This window comes from Chlorocebus sabaeus, chromosome 24 (assembly GCF_047675955.1).
Source record: "Chlorocebus sabaeus isolate Y175 chromosome 24, mChlSab1.0.hap1, whole genome shotgun sequence".
Taxonomy (NCBI): Eukaryota; Metazoa; Chordata; class Mammalia; order Primates; family Cercopithecidae; genus Chlorocebus; species Chlorocebus sabaeus.
In genome coordinates, this window is record NC_132927.1 from 45,166,100 (window position 1) to 45,182,329 (window position 16,230).

The 16,230-nt window shown below is 49.4% G+C and overlaps 1 protein-coding gene across 1 annotated transcript; it reads right to left on the reverse strand.

The window, feature by feature from the left end:
* Positions 1-10,120: 10,120 nt before the first annotated feature.
* Positions 10,121-15,629, reverse strand: ZFP36L1 (ZFP36 ring finger protein like 1). The gene is made up of 2 exons (XM_007987093.3): positions 15,086-15,629; positions 10,121-12,713 (listed from the first exon to the last, which is right to left on the reverse strand). Exons 1-2 carry the CDS (start codon positions 15,140-15,142, stop codon positions 11,754-11,756), a joined length of 1,017 nt encoding a protein of 338 aa, XP_007985284.1. The 5' UTR covers positions 15,143-15,629; the 3' UTR covers positions 10,121-11,753.
* Between the last annotated feature and the right edge of the window lie 601 nt (positions 15,630-16,230).

Sequence of the window (16,230 nt, forward strand, 5' to 3'; positions counted from 1 at the left end):
ACAGCTCCAGGGAGCACCATTTACATTTAATTCCTTGAGTCTCTGTGACTCAGGGAAGTAAGCAGGGTTCCTCTGATACTCCCAGAGTTAGGCCAGTGTGGAGCTACAAGAGAACTTCTCTCCAGACCAGATGCTGCCACGGGCACAGAGTATCACAAATTGTACTATCCTCTAATTATCTGCTCTCAAGTTAGTCTTTTATTGTATCCATATTTGTACAGATTTATACAAATTTGTATGGATTGTATTGTATTGTATCCATTATTTGTATCCACAGGACAAAATCTGATATGGTTAATTGATGGTTTCATTAGTTTATGTCTTGCCTCACCAACTAAAACGTAAACTGTGTGCATGAGGACCACGTTCTATGCCTTTTGGATCCATACAGCCCCTTCTGCATTGCATTAGAACCCAGTACCCATCTATGTGCTGACTGATTCATCACAGAGGTCATTCTGAATTGGTTGCTCTCATGTGTGGCATTTGGGTAACACTTCAGGATACCGAAGAGGAGAGCTCTTCCAGGAGCATGCAGAAAGAGGAAAATGTATTTCACAACAAAATTTACTTCACAACAAAAAAAATGAGCCATCTCTGTGCCTTCCACTTCAACACGCACCCACCATTCGGTGCCATCCTTTGCAAGGGTTGGTTTAATGCTGTTATTAAGAACAGCTTATTTTGCATTTTCTCACCAGTGAAATGGAATCATCCAGGCTTACTAGCCATCTCCTGGAGAGCCCACAGAGAGAAGAAAGAAAGTATAAACTCATCCCATTTATAACGTATATTTAAAATCAGAGTAGTGGGTATGTTGTGGCTGAGCACACTATCAGATGGCTAAAACGTATCAGGAAAGAAATCCTCAATTGTTCATTTGTACCACAGTTGAATGAGCTATATTTAACCTGATGATTATTTAATTAAATTGTCAGTTCCCTTGGAGTCTCTCTGTAGTCCTTATAATTTGTTATATAGAATACAATAGTAATTCATTTGCACTTGTATAATATTTACTCTCTGCTTCCCAGGGCTACTTTTTTTTGTCAGTTTCAACAGGCCTAGAACCCCTAATAAAAGAGAGTTGAACAAACAGTTTGAGAACACAGGAGTGAGTACAAACACAGAATACTTGAATCACAAGATAGTCCAGCTGGAAGGAGCCATAAAGATAACTGAATCCAACTCTTTCTTTTTACAAATGAAGCAACTGAGACCCAAAAAGGTCGGGTGACTCACCCCAGGACAAACAGCCAGAGAGGGGCCACATGTCCAATTCCTAATACTCACTCCTCTACTCATTAATCTCAGAACACCACGGCTCCCTCAAACACCCACAGCCAGCTTTTGAAGGTCTAATCCCTTAGAACAGTGGGCTCTTAGAAGCTCTAACACCTGTACCAATAGAAAAATCATCCATTCAGTAGGTAAGTGCCTGCTGAGCGCCAGGCATCAGCGTTGATATGAAATAGAATGGTGAACAGAAGGCCGGGCACGGTGGCTCATGCCATAATCCCAGCACTTTGGGAGGCTGAGACGGACAGATCACTTGAGGTCAGGAGTTCGAGACCAGCCTGGCCAACATAGTCAAACCCTGTCTCTACTAGCAATACAAAACTTAGCCAGGCATGGTGGCAGGCGCCTGTAGTCCCAGCTACTCAGGAGGCTGAGGCAGAAAAATCGCTTGAACCCTGGGGGTGGAGGTTGCAGTGAACCGAGATCAAGCCACTGCACTCCAGCCTGGGTGACAGAGTGAGACTCTACTTCAAAAAAAAAAAAAAAATTAATAAGAGCCCAGGAGCCTGCCTCACCAGATTTACCTTCAAGCTGGGTGAGATAATGACAGACAAGTCAAGAATTAAATGAACTTGGCACTTTCTGAGAGTAATAAGTACTGAAATATTAAACCAGAATGATACATAGAGAGTGAGGAGGAGGGGACTGCTTTGGATAGGATGTCAAAGAATCACTCTGCAATGTCCCTGACCCAGGAGAGGGAGAGTTGGGTGGGGGGAACACCTCGCTTTTGTTTGAACATTACTAACAACAGGAAGTCCACTACCTCCAAAGATCAGCTCAGCGTCTTAAAAAGGTCTTCCCTGGACTGAGCCAAAATCTGCCTCCCTGTGACTTTAAACCTGAGTAACTCATTCTCTGAGCATCACAAAAACCAGTCAGCTAATAAGCAGCATGTTCAAATGCAAAGCACATCCTAAATTAAGACAGTTGTTGCAATGTTTCAATTTGAAATAGCGTGTTTGGGAAAATACAACATACCAAGAGAATGACTTACATGTTCTCATTCAGCCTACAGTTCATAAAAGTGTTTAAAACCACCACTTCAAAGACGTTCCGACAGCCAGCTTCTAGAGTCCCAAACCCATCTGTGTGAGTCACCTGACATCAGTGACAGGACACACCAACTCCCTTCCGTCTGTAACTCTAGTTGGGGTTTTATAGCAACAACACTGCCAGTTCCGTTGCCCTGTCATGCGGCGTGGCAAAGGAAATTTGGCTCTGTGCATTTTGCTTTCTAAGATATTCATGGAATCATGAAACAAGCTACTCTTTGGCCCCACCCTCTATCTCACAGAGAAGAAAATGGAAGCCTGGAAATAGAGAGTGACCATCAAGTTTCATCAGCAAGCGATGGCCGGGGTGGGACTTGTTCCCTTCAGTCTCCAAACTGGTGGCAGCTGCAGCAATGCGTAACCCCCAGGTTTGCTTGTATGTGGAGATGGACGTCTAAACCTCCAGAGATATTTAGTGCATGCTTATGAAGAGAAAGCCCAGCTCCCTAACCCCCTTTCATGTGAACCTGCACTCCAGCAATCTCCCCAGAATGTCTGACCACACGCTGCTGAAGGGGTTTCCATTTGAGGGTGGGCACATTGTTTGGGTTGCAGGTGTCATCCATTGTGTGGGAAGAGGCAGCTCCTGCCCCAAACTAACCCAAAAGCTACAGGATGCACAGAGAGAAGCAGGGGTTAGGGACAACACCAAAGTTGGCACTATTTCAGCTTTTACCCAAGTCTAATAGTCTAACTGAACCAACTGCCTGGCTGCTCCTAATGCCTCAGAGCCCGCTAGGCTGGCCCAGTAAAATCCTTAGTAGCAAAGGAAAAAAACTCCTTAGGAGACAGGCTTTCCTGAGCCAATGAAGGAAGCCTCAGAGCCCTGCCCTCCTTCCCTCGGCTTGAGGCAGCTGGGGGAGGATCTGAGCGCTGGCTGTGCCGATCTGGTCATGCCTCCTTCCTCCTCCCTTGCTGGCTTCTGCTGCTGGCTGGAGCTCTGAGAATCCACCATTTTTCCCCCTCTGACCCCTGCATTTGCAGGAATAAATGACTTCCTTGAATGGAGAGGAACTGCTTGAATGCAGTCTAATCATAATGGACAGTATCTCTCAGAAAACAAGGCACCAAAAGAGGGAACACCAATGCCAGCAACGATCCTGGTGCCTTCTACAGCCAGCCCCAAGGTCACAAGTTTCAAGTAGACTATAAATCTGTTAACTGATTAGAAAATAATCAGCTTAGCCCTTAGAAGGCTCCCTCCTGATCACACATTACACAAGACAACACCCCTGTGAGTGATAAAATATGGTTTCCTCCACCCCAACCATGCAGCAGCACCACTGAGAACAGGCGTGGTTTCAAAGCCACTGCTGCACCCAAAGGTGAGCCCAGCGCAGTTGCCAACACCACGTTTCACCTCAGCTCTTCCGTTTGTAAAGGAGGCAGAAAGCGCTACCTCTGCTCACTACCCCAGGCCCCTGGGCTGCAGAGAGGGTGACCAGATGTGACGGAGACATCTCAGGAAAGGATGGGCTGAGAGGAGAAATTCTCCTCCATGACAATGGGTCCCCAGGGGAGGGTGAACATCGGAACCTGGACCTGTTAAGTGACTCAGGCCATTTGACATCTGCCTCCTTTTACAAGTGGAGGCCGAGAGCTTGGGTGTTACAGCCCAACAGACCTGGGTCCTGGCTCAGTGGTATACAGCTGTGTAATTGGGAATAGTGACTTCTCCCTGAGCCCGACTTTCCCCATCTGTAAAATGGGGCTAATGATAGCACTGGCTCGCAGGTACTATCACATGTAACCATGTGATAGAGGCCCAGCCGCCAGTGTGCATAAGTCTTCACAAATCCTGGTTCATGTTATTATTTTTACTATATAAATTCAAGAGAACCACCTATAACACTCACACCATATGTGAGTTTGAGGTAGAAAATCGAGAGAGTGAGCCAAGATGGCAAAGTACCACATTTTGATACTCAAACAGCTTTAGAGAAGGGCTCTGTCATTCTGAGGATGGCAAGCTGCTCCCACACTCTCAATATGACATTTGTCTAGGGTGTTATCATTTCCAGAGCTCCTTCCTCCCCATTTCATCTGATCCTCACCACAGTCCTATAATGTGGGCAGGGTGAGTATGCTTCCTGTACCCCATGCATACAGGAGAAAAACAAGTCTCAGAGAGGTTAAGCAACTTGCTCAAGATCAAACAGCTTGAAATGGCTGAGCAGGATCACAAATCCAGGGCTGCCTGACAGGGCTGGAATGAGAGTAAAGCAAATCACAAGCCTAGTGTGTGCAACTTCAGGAGGCACTCACTTGTAAGACCCTGAGAGTGAGCACCTCCTCAAATTTTGCCCTGCTGTCTGACCCCAAGCCTTGGGCCCTTCCCGGAGCACTGAGGCTGAGCCAATTGTGCAGATACTGCACAGAGGAGATCAGCCCAGCAAGAACTCACTCCCAGCTCCTTGGGGTGGCTGGATCTACCAGCTGAGCTGAACATCTCCCTGTGGAGCTCCAAGAACCACTTCCCAAAAGAGTAGAATGCAACAGAGAGTGGAAGTGGTGCTGTGATAGCCATATAAGGCTTCCGTGCACCCTTGAGCTTGAGAGCCAGTGAAGCGGGGCTGGGCCACGCAGGCGTTCCCCAAGGCCCCTCTAAGCCAGTCAGGCCCCTCAGAGGCCTCACAGCCCTTATCAGCCCAGGGGAGGGATAGGCCAGGACAGGCAGACAAGCAGCCCACAGGGTGACTCCCAGGACAGTGGCCTCTGGATGCTGGCCCACCAGACAGTCAAGGTTCTCCTCTCTCCAGCCACTCAGAGCCCAGCTAGCACCCAAATCAGCCTCCCCTTACCTCTCACAGGGTGTGGGAGGTACTGACTAGCAAGGAGGCTTATTTTAAATCTGCAAAAAGAAAAACTTTTCTAATGTAGATGATTACACTTACTAATTAGTCAACTTGGTTGTGCCTGGATTACTGTGAATTTAGCTTTCCTGCAGAAACAGCACCTGTTCACTGAGGGACAGTATTGGGTAGTAGGACAGTGTGCAAGCTTGAGAGCTACTGCGGTGGGATTCAAACCCCACATCCCCTGGGCAAGTTACTCGGCTGCTCTGAGACCATTCCCTCCTTCTACAAAAGGGGACTAGAATAGTACCTGCATCCTCCATTGTTGCTATTACAAAGATCAGCCACAATTTATTAAGTGCCTATAATGGGCCAGGTACTGAATTTCTTTTTCTTTTCCTTACATGTATTATTTAACACTTGTGACAACTGTATAGGTTTGTATTTTTGAAGTATAACTTACAGTGAAGTGCTCAAATCTTCAGTGCACAGGTCAATGAACTTTTACATGTATGCTCTATCTTCTAATCAAATATCAATCATCATAGGTCACTTTTGCCTGTTTATGAACTTCATACAAATGGGCTCATACAATATGTGCTCTGTTGTGGCTGGTCTCTTTCACTCAACTTTGCTCTTGCAATTCATCCACATTGTTGTGTATCAGTTATTTGTTCTTTTATGTAGCTGCATAGTATTCCATGGTGTGACAATACCACAGTTTTTCTATCCATTGACCTAGATATCATTATCATCATCATTATCACCATCATCCCATTTTACAAATGAGGAAACTGGGATCTTAACTTTTTACTAAGTGTTTAGCTTAAAGTCACAAGTGACTTTGAGGCCAAACAGGGACTTGAACCCAGGTCCCTGTAACTCCAAAACTAGCTCCTTACCAAGGACAACAGAGCCTCCCATAGCCCTGGATACTGGGATTGGCAGAAATGAATGCTAACCTGAGCTCCTTCTCCCTGAAGTACATTTGGAGTCAGGGGGAAGCTACCTGCCTGGCTCCAGGTGCTGAAAAAATTGCCTTAGTTCTGGCAATTGCCCATATTTATTCTCATTGCAACCCAAGCTGATAGCACGGGTACAGTCATCACTCACAGCCCTGTACTTTGAGATCTGGGCTTTGCCAACATTTCAAAACAACTGCAAACAGCCTCAATGTGGAGGAGGCATCCTTGTCCACTGACCAGCAGTTGGCTGTCATGGGCAACCCCTGCCCTGGCTCCTCAGAGTCTAGTTTTCTATGATGGTAACTCAGCTGTAACCATCTGGGACTCCCACAGAAAGCACTGTAGGCCAGGTTTCTCAACACAAGCCTTACCTATCAAGAGGTGAGACCCCCAGTGCTGACCTAACCTCAAGAAAAGGCTGAGGTTTTGCCTTGATTTCCAACCTTCAGAATCTCTGCCTGCTGCCCAGCAGGCAAGCGGCAGACCTTAGAAGGGCCACCTGCAAGGCAGCAAGGGGGTGACCAGGATCCTGGCTAACCTCCCTGCCTCCTCCCCCTCTGAACTCAGGTAGCCTCCAGTCAGTCCAGCCAGACATGATTAAATGGTTGGCTACACACAGGGGTGGAAGACCCCGGGGGAAGAAGGGCATGGAGCCAACTCCCTGAGGCAGCCCCAGGGCACCCTTTGGTCTGTTGATCATTAACAGAAGCCACCTCATGGCAGGCAGAGAAGGGGAAAGTCCAAGGGGATGGCATACCCCCTCCTCCCACACTCCATCCTCCAAATGTGCCAATGCAGGGCCTCTTGGGAGGTGAGGTCATGGCACTCAACAGAGGGGGTGTGTGTAGAATCATCTAATCCAACTGGTTGCCTCCTCTGTTCATGCAGAATCTCCACAAAAGGCCAAGGGAGAGGGCAACTAACACTGATTGATTTGCAGTTACTATGTGCCAGGGACTGCACCAGTGTCCCAGCCTACAACACTCTAGCATAGTGGAGAAACGCAGTGATGGAGCTTGCCTACCTGGGTTCAAATTCTGACACTGTCTCCCTGTGTGACAAATTAGTGAATTTCTCTGCACCCCAATTTCTCCATCTGTACAAAGGGAATAGTATAGAGCTTCCTCCATGGGGTCATTATGATCATTCAATGAGTTAATACACAGGAGGTTCTTAGAGGACTACCTGGCACTTACAAAGAGCTGTCATGACTAATGGCTCACTTGATCTCACAGTAACCCCTTGAGACACAGCTGAAAAATCCAAGGTTGAGTCATTTATCCAAAGCACAGCTGGTAGAAGGGGAGCTGGGATTTGAACCCTGGTCCAAGGGCTCCATTCAACACCTCTTCTTCCTTCATGCCCTGGATCCTTCCCCTGCCATGACCCACTCAACCTCTTCAGTAACCGGTGCTTTGTGATACACTTGACTGTAAAACCCATCTTCAGACTAACCCACAATCTCAGTTGGCCCTCAAAGCCCTCCTTTCATGAGTGTCACTGAACTGTAGCAGGCCCCTAGCCTTCCTCCTGAGAATGAGGCCTCCAGGCCAGGAAAGGCATTGCTCAGTGGCCAAAATAGCTCATTTCTTTGAGCTACTCCAAGGGAAGATCTTCATCTAACAGCCAGAGAGTGGGTTGCAGGGCCAGCAGCCACAGAGGCCCCACTCATCCATGGCTGACCTGGTGCAGGCCCCTAAACCCAGCCTTCAAGACGCCCCAGCCTCCAGGGTAAGGGGTGGAGAAGAAGGCCTTGTGCCCCAGGATTGGCCTGGCCTTTCCTGACCCACTTCCCTCGTGAAGTCCTTCCCTTCAACTCCCTCGGCATAGTTCCTATCCTTCCCAGCTGCAGAGGAGCTCAGAGATAGGAGTTTCTTGCCAGCTCTGGGCTCACACTTCCCCGGCCTCCCTGCCGGACTACAGCACGGGGCTGCTGCTGTGGCCCCTTCTTCTAACATCCTGGAGAAATAAAGGGCCTGAAAGATTCTGCTGTTCCCTTTCCCAAGGGAACAGTTAGTTCCTCTAACTTTAAGGACTCGAAGGGACACAACCAGGCTCTTGTGGCCACCACACATGGGCCTGGGTGACCTCAATCCCAGCCTGAGTGAGTTCCCCAGGGAGACACTTAGGTGGAGGTAAAGGGTTAAGGCCCGGGGACATGGAGCTTCCCCACATGATAAGGAGTCTCCCCTGGGCTTTACAGCCAACCCCCACCCTCCAGGGCCTCCAGTAGTCAATGTCTCTATCTTGGTTAGACAAAGTCAAAGGACTGACTAAGTCAAAGGACTGACTCCCATAGAGGAAATTCAGGGCTGGCCAGGAGGTATGCCTGGGCCTCTAGGAACCTAACCAGTGTCACCATGAGAGGGGAAGTTAGAAAGGTGTCTGCCACATGCTCAGGTATGCCTGCAGGGAATGAGCTCAAGGTGAATGATTAAATGTACTTTTTGTTTTTACTCCGAAAAGATCACATGCCACCACCACCAACCACCACCACCACCTCCACATACACACAAAGCCATTTCCTCCTTAAGGAACAAGAGGCCTAGGTTTACTCCAGTCCCAAGAAGGGCTGCTCTTCCCCTTCCTAAACCACCAGCCCCTGCCCTGGAACAGGTAATAGTCCCTGTTTTTCTACCTCACCCCCCTGATCCCCAGTAGATACCTGATGACCAGGAAAATGAGTTGAGAGTAGAGGTAGGTCTTCGAGTCTCAGGGACATCCCTGGCCTGCCCAATGTCTGCTGCAGACCTTTGGAAGAGGACTGGTGGAATCATGGTGACTCAGCTGAACCCCCAAAACTTACTCGGTGTAAGGAACCAAAGGCAAGTGAGCTTCAAATAGCAATCTCTGCCTGTCCCCAAATAAATCCTCCCAAGGCTCACACTCAGGATTTTGAGAAAGTTCCAACTCCTCCAGCAGGTGAAATGCCACCTGTAAGTGGTCATCCAGCCTTGGTGGGGGTGCTTCTAGCCAAGGAGACCCTACCTTTCCCAAGATGACAACACACCTAATTTTGCATAGCATCTGAGATTGTAACTAAGGTGGTGGGAACCCTTGGTTACTTGCTGTGTTGTGTTGGCCAGTGTTAACACTCACTTCCCCTTAACAGCCCTCCAAACCCAAAAGGGTATGTCAAATCCAGTCCCAGTCCCCAGTTCCTTGTGACTGAGCCCCTCACCCTGCTGGATGTTCCTCTCCAAGCAGGCAGTGCTTCCTTACACCTACCCCACGCGGGTAGGTGTTGAAAGGCTAGGACTGAGGTAAATTTCCTGTGGGCAAAATGAGCCCAAGGCACCCCAATAAAAGAACTCACTCAAATCCAAGCCTGCAACTGCCATGTGCTAGGTCCTCCTTTATCATTTTGACACCCCAAACACTATCCAAAGAAATGAAGACAACAGGCTGGGCGGGGCAGACTGGAAGGCCCTGAGCCTTGGCTCCCCAGAAGAACCGCTGAGGCTACACAGGTGTCGGCAAGGCTGGGCCCGTTGCTATTCAGCCAACAACTAACACACTGCAGTCTTTTCAGAAGTAATACAGCAGGAAGTTCAGGCTCCTTTGCAGAAAACCTCCACCCCGTCCCCTCTAAACTCAGCAAACTGCCAGCATCAAGGAAGGGAGCTAAGGCTTAGCTATAGGGATGAGATGTGGCCAACCACAGCCACAGCCCTCTCTCCCCTCCTCCCCAGGACCTGCACAGTATACAAGGGGAGAACCTTACTGGCAAAGTCAAACCAAAACCAAGTAAAACCAGCTCCACCATCAATGTTTCTTGAAAAAACGGGGTTTATTGATTTTTAAACTGCAAATAGTCGTTACAAAAAGTTTTTTTTTCTTTTAAATAAATTCACACAAAGAAAGAGAAATAGAAAGCGACGGTAGTGACCAGCAAAAGGAATAATAATTACATTCATCTTAATGTGTGTGTGCCAGTTCTGTTTACATTAACATTGGAAAACTCCAGACCTGGAATCCAGAACCTCAAATCTGTGAGTGGAATGTCTTGAGATGGGCACGTGGAAGTCAAAGGGTTTCTCTCTTTTTTTTTTTTTTTTCCCTTTTAGAAGCTATACATAAAAAGTTGTTTTCCTTCTGTACTGTCACAGAACTTTTACATACATTCTCAGTCCTAGTTGTGAAAGGCCTAAAGAGAAAGAAACTCAATTTGCAGTCCGACACAAAGGGGGGAATTTCTAAAATAAATAATCCAACAGTTTTTTGCATTTTTTTAAATTAATTTTTCATTTTTTTAAAATAAAATAACCAAAAAAGTGTAAAGTTACAAAACAATGTCGTTGAAGAATAATATATTAAAACTGTGGAAAAAAAGGAAAAAGACACGTCACAAAATTTTAAGATTAATATGAAGATCATAATTTAACATAAAAGAATATATTCTATGGATTTGTCATCCCGATAAATATGAACAAAATTAACAAAAAAAGCATAGTTTGGCAATAAATACGTTTTGATAAGTTAAATAAGCTTTTTTATATTGATGTGCAGTGACAAGCAAAATTTTTGCTCTCCAATTTCTGAAAGTTATATGAAGTTTAAAACCCAGGGAAGAAAGCATGGCGTGAGTGCTCTAAGGATAGACCTACGGTATTCTAGAGCAAAAACCATTAAAGCTACTTCTACAGGAAATCGTTTTACACAGATATTGTATGTGGAATGAATACCATTAACTGCTCACCCCTTACTTTTTTTTTTTTTTTTTTAGCTTTTCTCTCATTTTTTTTTTTTGTTGTTATTTTTTTTAAAAAGATGTCACATATGAACTGGGGAACTTTAGCACCAAAATCAAGTCTCTCCTAGTCCATCTAGCTTCCCCTTCCTCCCCACTTAAAAAAAAAAGAAAAAATTAAATCACAAAGTCCCACTTAAGTCAAAATCTTCATCCGCTTTTTCAGCCTTCCTTCCTGCAGACCTACACAAACCCAGGCAAGATTAGTCAACAGGGATTCAGATCGGGAAGAAAAAGGTTTTGAATGTCAAGACAGATTTCCCCCAAAACCCTAGTCTGGCAACAACTCTTCCAAGGGGCCGGGGAGAGGGGACAGGTGGAGAGGTGCAGCCGGGAAAAGGGGAGGAATAAGTGTGCGGGAGACTGAAATGAGGGAAGGTGCAGTTGTGTCGCCAGTGGAGGGGGCTGCTGGTTCCGGGTCTCCACCCTCCCATGGGCAAAGGCTCCGGGAGGCCCACGGGTGCCCTCTGGCGCTGAAGAGGTAATGTAGTCACAGTGACAAAGTTAGATTACAAGGCACTAAGTTGCTTCTGTAAACTGTTACTGCTTTTCTCTTGTGATTTGGCACTTAAGGCTTAAGCCGGGGGAAAAAAAAAAAGGCATCTACTGACAAAATATGGGACTTGTCTGTTATGCATGGTAAGTGGGCTAAAATCCAGGGAGGGGGTTTCAAGCCAGAAGAAGCTACTGACAAATTGACTTGTCCTTATGTTAGGTGGGGTTATGAGGGGGAGAGGGAGGGGGCATTCTGAGGTGCTGGGGGAAGGGGTTGAGCTTAACCTTGTGAATGTAGGGCCTGTGGGGAATTGGATGGGTAGGGAGAAGAGGGTATGGGATGTGGGTGCAGGGAAGGGGCTGGAGTAGGCAGGAGGTCCCTCCCTACCCTGGCTTAGTCATCTGAGATGGAAAGTCTGCTGAAGATGGGCAGGCGTCTTGAGTTGTCCAAGGTCGGGGAGTCTGAGCCACTGTGGCTGCTGCTGGAGCTGCTCAGGTAGCCCTCCTGGTCCGAGAGAGAATCCTGAGGGCTGGGGGGAGAGTCAAACATGTGAGGGGACTCGGACATGGGCCGGAAGAGGAAGGTGGTTGGGGAGCCACCCCCGGGCAGCCCCATGCTAGGGGCAAAGAGGCTTGCCAGCTCCTGGCTGGAGAAGGCAAAAGGGTTATTGGTGCCATCGGGCAGGGTAGGTGAGCCCAGGAGGTCATCGGCGCTCAGAATAGGGGGTGGGGTGATGGACGTGGGGCTGTCCAGCAGCCCGGTGGCAGCGGCGGTGGCAGCGGCACTGGGAAACCCAGCAAAGCTAAAGCTATGCTGGAGGCGGGGACGGTCAGCGGAGAGGTCCCGGGCCCCGGCCAGGGCACGGCGCTCTTCGGCGTTGTGGATGAAGTGACAGCGGGGCCCGTAGGGGCAAAAGCCGATGGTGTGGAAGGTGCGGCACAGCTCCGTCTTGTACTTGGGGTGGCGGGTCAGGCTGCGGAGCTCGTGGATGCCGTGTGCGAACTGGCACTTGTCCCCGTACTTACAGGCACCGTTTTCCTCAAAGGGGCGGCACAGCTCCGTCTTGTAGCGGCTGGAGTTGACCTGGCCGCTCCCGGGCTGCTTCTGGGTGGGCAGCAGCCGCTCGCCCCCTTCCGAGAAGGAGCGGTCTCGGAAGCGGCTGTCTCGCGAGCTCAGAGCGGGGGCTGGCTCACCCTTGAGGCTGCTGAGGAGCTGGTTCTGGTGGAACTTGGAGCTGGGCAGGGTGACTGAGTGCCTCCGAGGGAAGCCCCCACCAGCAGGGGTGCCCACTGCCTTTCTGTCCAGCAGGCAACCCCCTGCACTGGGAGCACTGTAGTTGAGCATCTTGTTACCCTGGAGAGAGAAGAGAGAGGATGGTAAGGACGGAGGAAATCCCACCAGGATGTCCACTATGGGCAGCCCCCTACACAATCACAAACGCCCGCTCCTTCTCAAAGAACTCATCTCTACCTCTGCTCTAGCAAGCTCCCTTCGCTCTCTCCCTCCCATAGGCCATTCACCACAAGATCCAGACTGTGTGACAAGCACACTGCTCCACGCTGACTCCTGAAATGCAACCCCCATATCCTCTGTCCCCAAAGCTACCACTTTAATCTGTAAAGTTCAACTTCTTTACTGGTCAAACAGATTCTTCAACTCAAAATATCTCACACAACCCGGACCTATCTAGATTGCCCCCCCCCCCGCCCCCCGCCGCAACAAAAACAGGTAAACCTCAGAAAGGAGTCTATTATAGCCTAGTTTAGGTCCCCTTCTAATCAGTCTCTGCTTAATTGATACCCCCTCCCTCAAGACCTGGCCTAAGACTCTCAAATTTCTCCTTCAGAAGTGTTCCCTTCCTTCGGCAACAGGTTTTCAGACTGCCTTTGCTTTTTCTTGTGGGGAGGAGATTGGGGGCCTGGTCTGAGGTTGAGGGAGACAGGGATGTGATTCCTGAAAATAAAACTCTTTGCCCTAAGTTCCCAGAAAAGATATTTTCTACAATAATCTCTCACCATTTCCACTCACCCCCAGCCCACCCCGCCCCCTTCACTGAGAAGATGCCTTTGCAATTAGTCTTCTGGCTGCAATAGCAGGCTTGGATAAGAGCTCCAGTGTTTAATCTTTAACGCAAAGCTGCAGATGGAAAGGAAAAGGAAAGCACCAACCCCCCTACCCAACTCCTTGTCAATAGCAGATTGGGGGTGGTGGGGATGGGGGCAGAGCCACCAATGGCAGGTTTCTGTTCCAATAGGACCCTCATCACCTGCCCGAATATACCCAAGATTTGGAAAGGGTGCAGGTCAGGGACCTAGGAGTTAGTTCCCAGCCCATGTGGGTGTCATTGTGCAAATTCTAATGTTGCTCCCTTAGGATCAGCAGGGGGGGACCGGGAATCTGTAACTGCAACCACCCCACCGAGAGGATTACAGGAACCCAGTGGAGAGCTGGTTCCCAACAATGAGGTTCATTTAAAAAGTCCTGAGGGGGGGAGGGGGCCAAAGAAAGAAATAGATCAAAGAGCCGGGAGAGTCGAGAAAAGAAGGAAGAAGTGTTGGGGAGCTCTGGCAGCCCGGCCGGCAAGTGGAGTTTGGGAATGTGCAGGAAGGGAAGGAAGCTGAAAAATTCAAACTTTTTTAAAGTTACTCTTCAGCTCCTCGGCGTCCCTGCACCCCAACCCTGAAGCCCTGGGGCGTTGGCAGCTGCACCAACAGGAGCAGCAAGCTGGGAAAACAGAGCAACATGACCCGACGTGTTAAGAAAAGGCAGAACACTTCAGCAATTAAAAAGTAGCCCAGCAGCTTCACCCTTTCAAATTGGGAGGGGGAGGTTGGAAAGAAATTTAACAACATCCGTAGGCTTTTGCTATGTATATTTAAACCGCAGTCCTGGAACATTCCGAGCTTAAAACTTGCTTTTTCAACACTGGCTGACAAGCAACATGTTTTAAGGAGGCCCCCATTAAATCCTTACTCGCGGGACTCTTGAGTTCAAGCCAGCATTTCGTCGCCACCCGCCCCCCCATTCTGCCCCCCCCCCCCCCCCGCCGCAGTCGACGAACCGCAATGCCTCTGCAACACAGGTAAGCGGGTCAACCTGAATGCCTCTTTCACCCCAAAGTTTGCTGCACGATCGGCTATCGCGGGAAGAAGCCCAACGGAGCTAGGGCGGACTCAAGCCCCACTGCAAACTTGTTCTGCAACATCTTTTTGAATCACAACTTGGCCTTTCTTCCTCGCATAGCCCCAGCACCCCGCAAAGAGTGGAGGAAAACAACGTCCGAGACTCACTTCCCCGAGGGATCTCCCACTCCCAACCCCACGGGTGGGTAATGCTGCTGGACAGACCTAGGACGCACACTGGGAACCCGATCAGAGCAGTGAACCTGGGATCCAGCAGCACGTTACGTAAAAAGAATCGCCCAAAACTTGTCACAATCTCAGCCCTCCCTCCGAGGCCCCCGGGCTGCCCTGCCAGGCAAACTTCGCCCCTCAAAACCCTGACCTCCAGATTCACATGTAATCCCCGCCAGGAACTGTTGAAACTCAAAGGGTGGGAAGGACGAGGCCAAATTCCTTCAAACTTGGGAGAAATGCGGGAGGAGAAAAGAATCATCTCGCTGCACCACCTACCCCACTGCCTTCCAAGACCTAAACTTTTGGGGATTATTTTTTAAGGCAAAAGAAAAAGACTTTTTGAAAAGCAAATGCTCCGCCCCCCTTTACCTTGCATAAAACTTCGCTCAAGTCGAAGATGGTGGCAGACACGAGGGTGGTGGTCATTCTGTGCGCTCGCGCGGGCCAGGGGCGAGGATCTGGTGTGTCGCGAAGGTCCCGATGCGGGGAAGGCGCAGCCTCTCCTGTCTGGAGTCCCACACGCCAGTTCCCGGCGCCCCTCGCCTTTCTGACTCCGGGGCTGGGGCGCGCAAAGCCCAATTTATAAAGTTTCAGATTTGGTGGGCCGGGGGGAGGAGGAGCTTTAAACTTATTTAAATGAGGAAGAGGAGGAAAAAGAAGTTGATTGACACTGGAGTTGAATCAGCCATGCGGTCAGGCGGGGAGGGGGGGCAGGGGGAGGAGAAGAAACTTTCAAAAGGAAGAAGGGGGAGGGGAGACGAGAAAAGAAGGCGGAAAAAAAAAAAAAAAAAAAAAAACCACTCCGAGCCGCGCACAACTTTTTTTTTTCTTAAAGAGGAAAAGTTTCGAGTCGGCTGACTTCCCTACCCGGCGCTTCAGGCGCCCCTCTCCGGGGCTGCGCGGGCACAGGGCGGGAGGGGTGCGCCCCCTCCTTTGTCAGCCTCAGAGCGCGGCTGTGACGTCACTCATTCCACTCCCTCCGGGGTTCTTGTTGTCGTGTTGTTGTTTTTTGTTGGGCAGGAAGGCGGGCTCGACTTTCTCTTTTTGCCTGCGGGAGCTGAAGCCCGTCCTTAGCGCCCGGTCCGCGGTTTCCATCTTGAGCTGGTGGTCCCCTTGAAACTTCCCCAAGTGTCTGCACAACTTACCTTTTCCCGACTTCTCTTCTACACTCGCCTCCCCTCCGCAAACCCGGCAGGCCGAGGACATTAGAAATTTGGGACGCACAGAACGTTCAAGTCTAGGATTTTATGTTGCTGTTTTTTTTCCAGCGGGGCGTAGGGTGGGGCGCGGTGCGGGGGGGACTAGGGAAACTTTTTCCCCCAGGAGGACACGGCCTGGCGGGGGCGAGCGCGGCACAATTTAGCGCGCCGCACGCGTTGATACTCGCGCTCGCTTTGCAGCCGGCGCTCTCCGGGTGTGGGCGGGTGGGGGGGGCGTCGCAAAAAAAGACCACAACCAGGGCCGATTGTTTTACCAGGCCTAGGCGTGGCGTTTCTTTTCACGCATCCAATCTT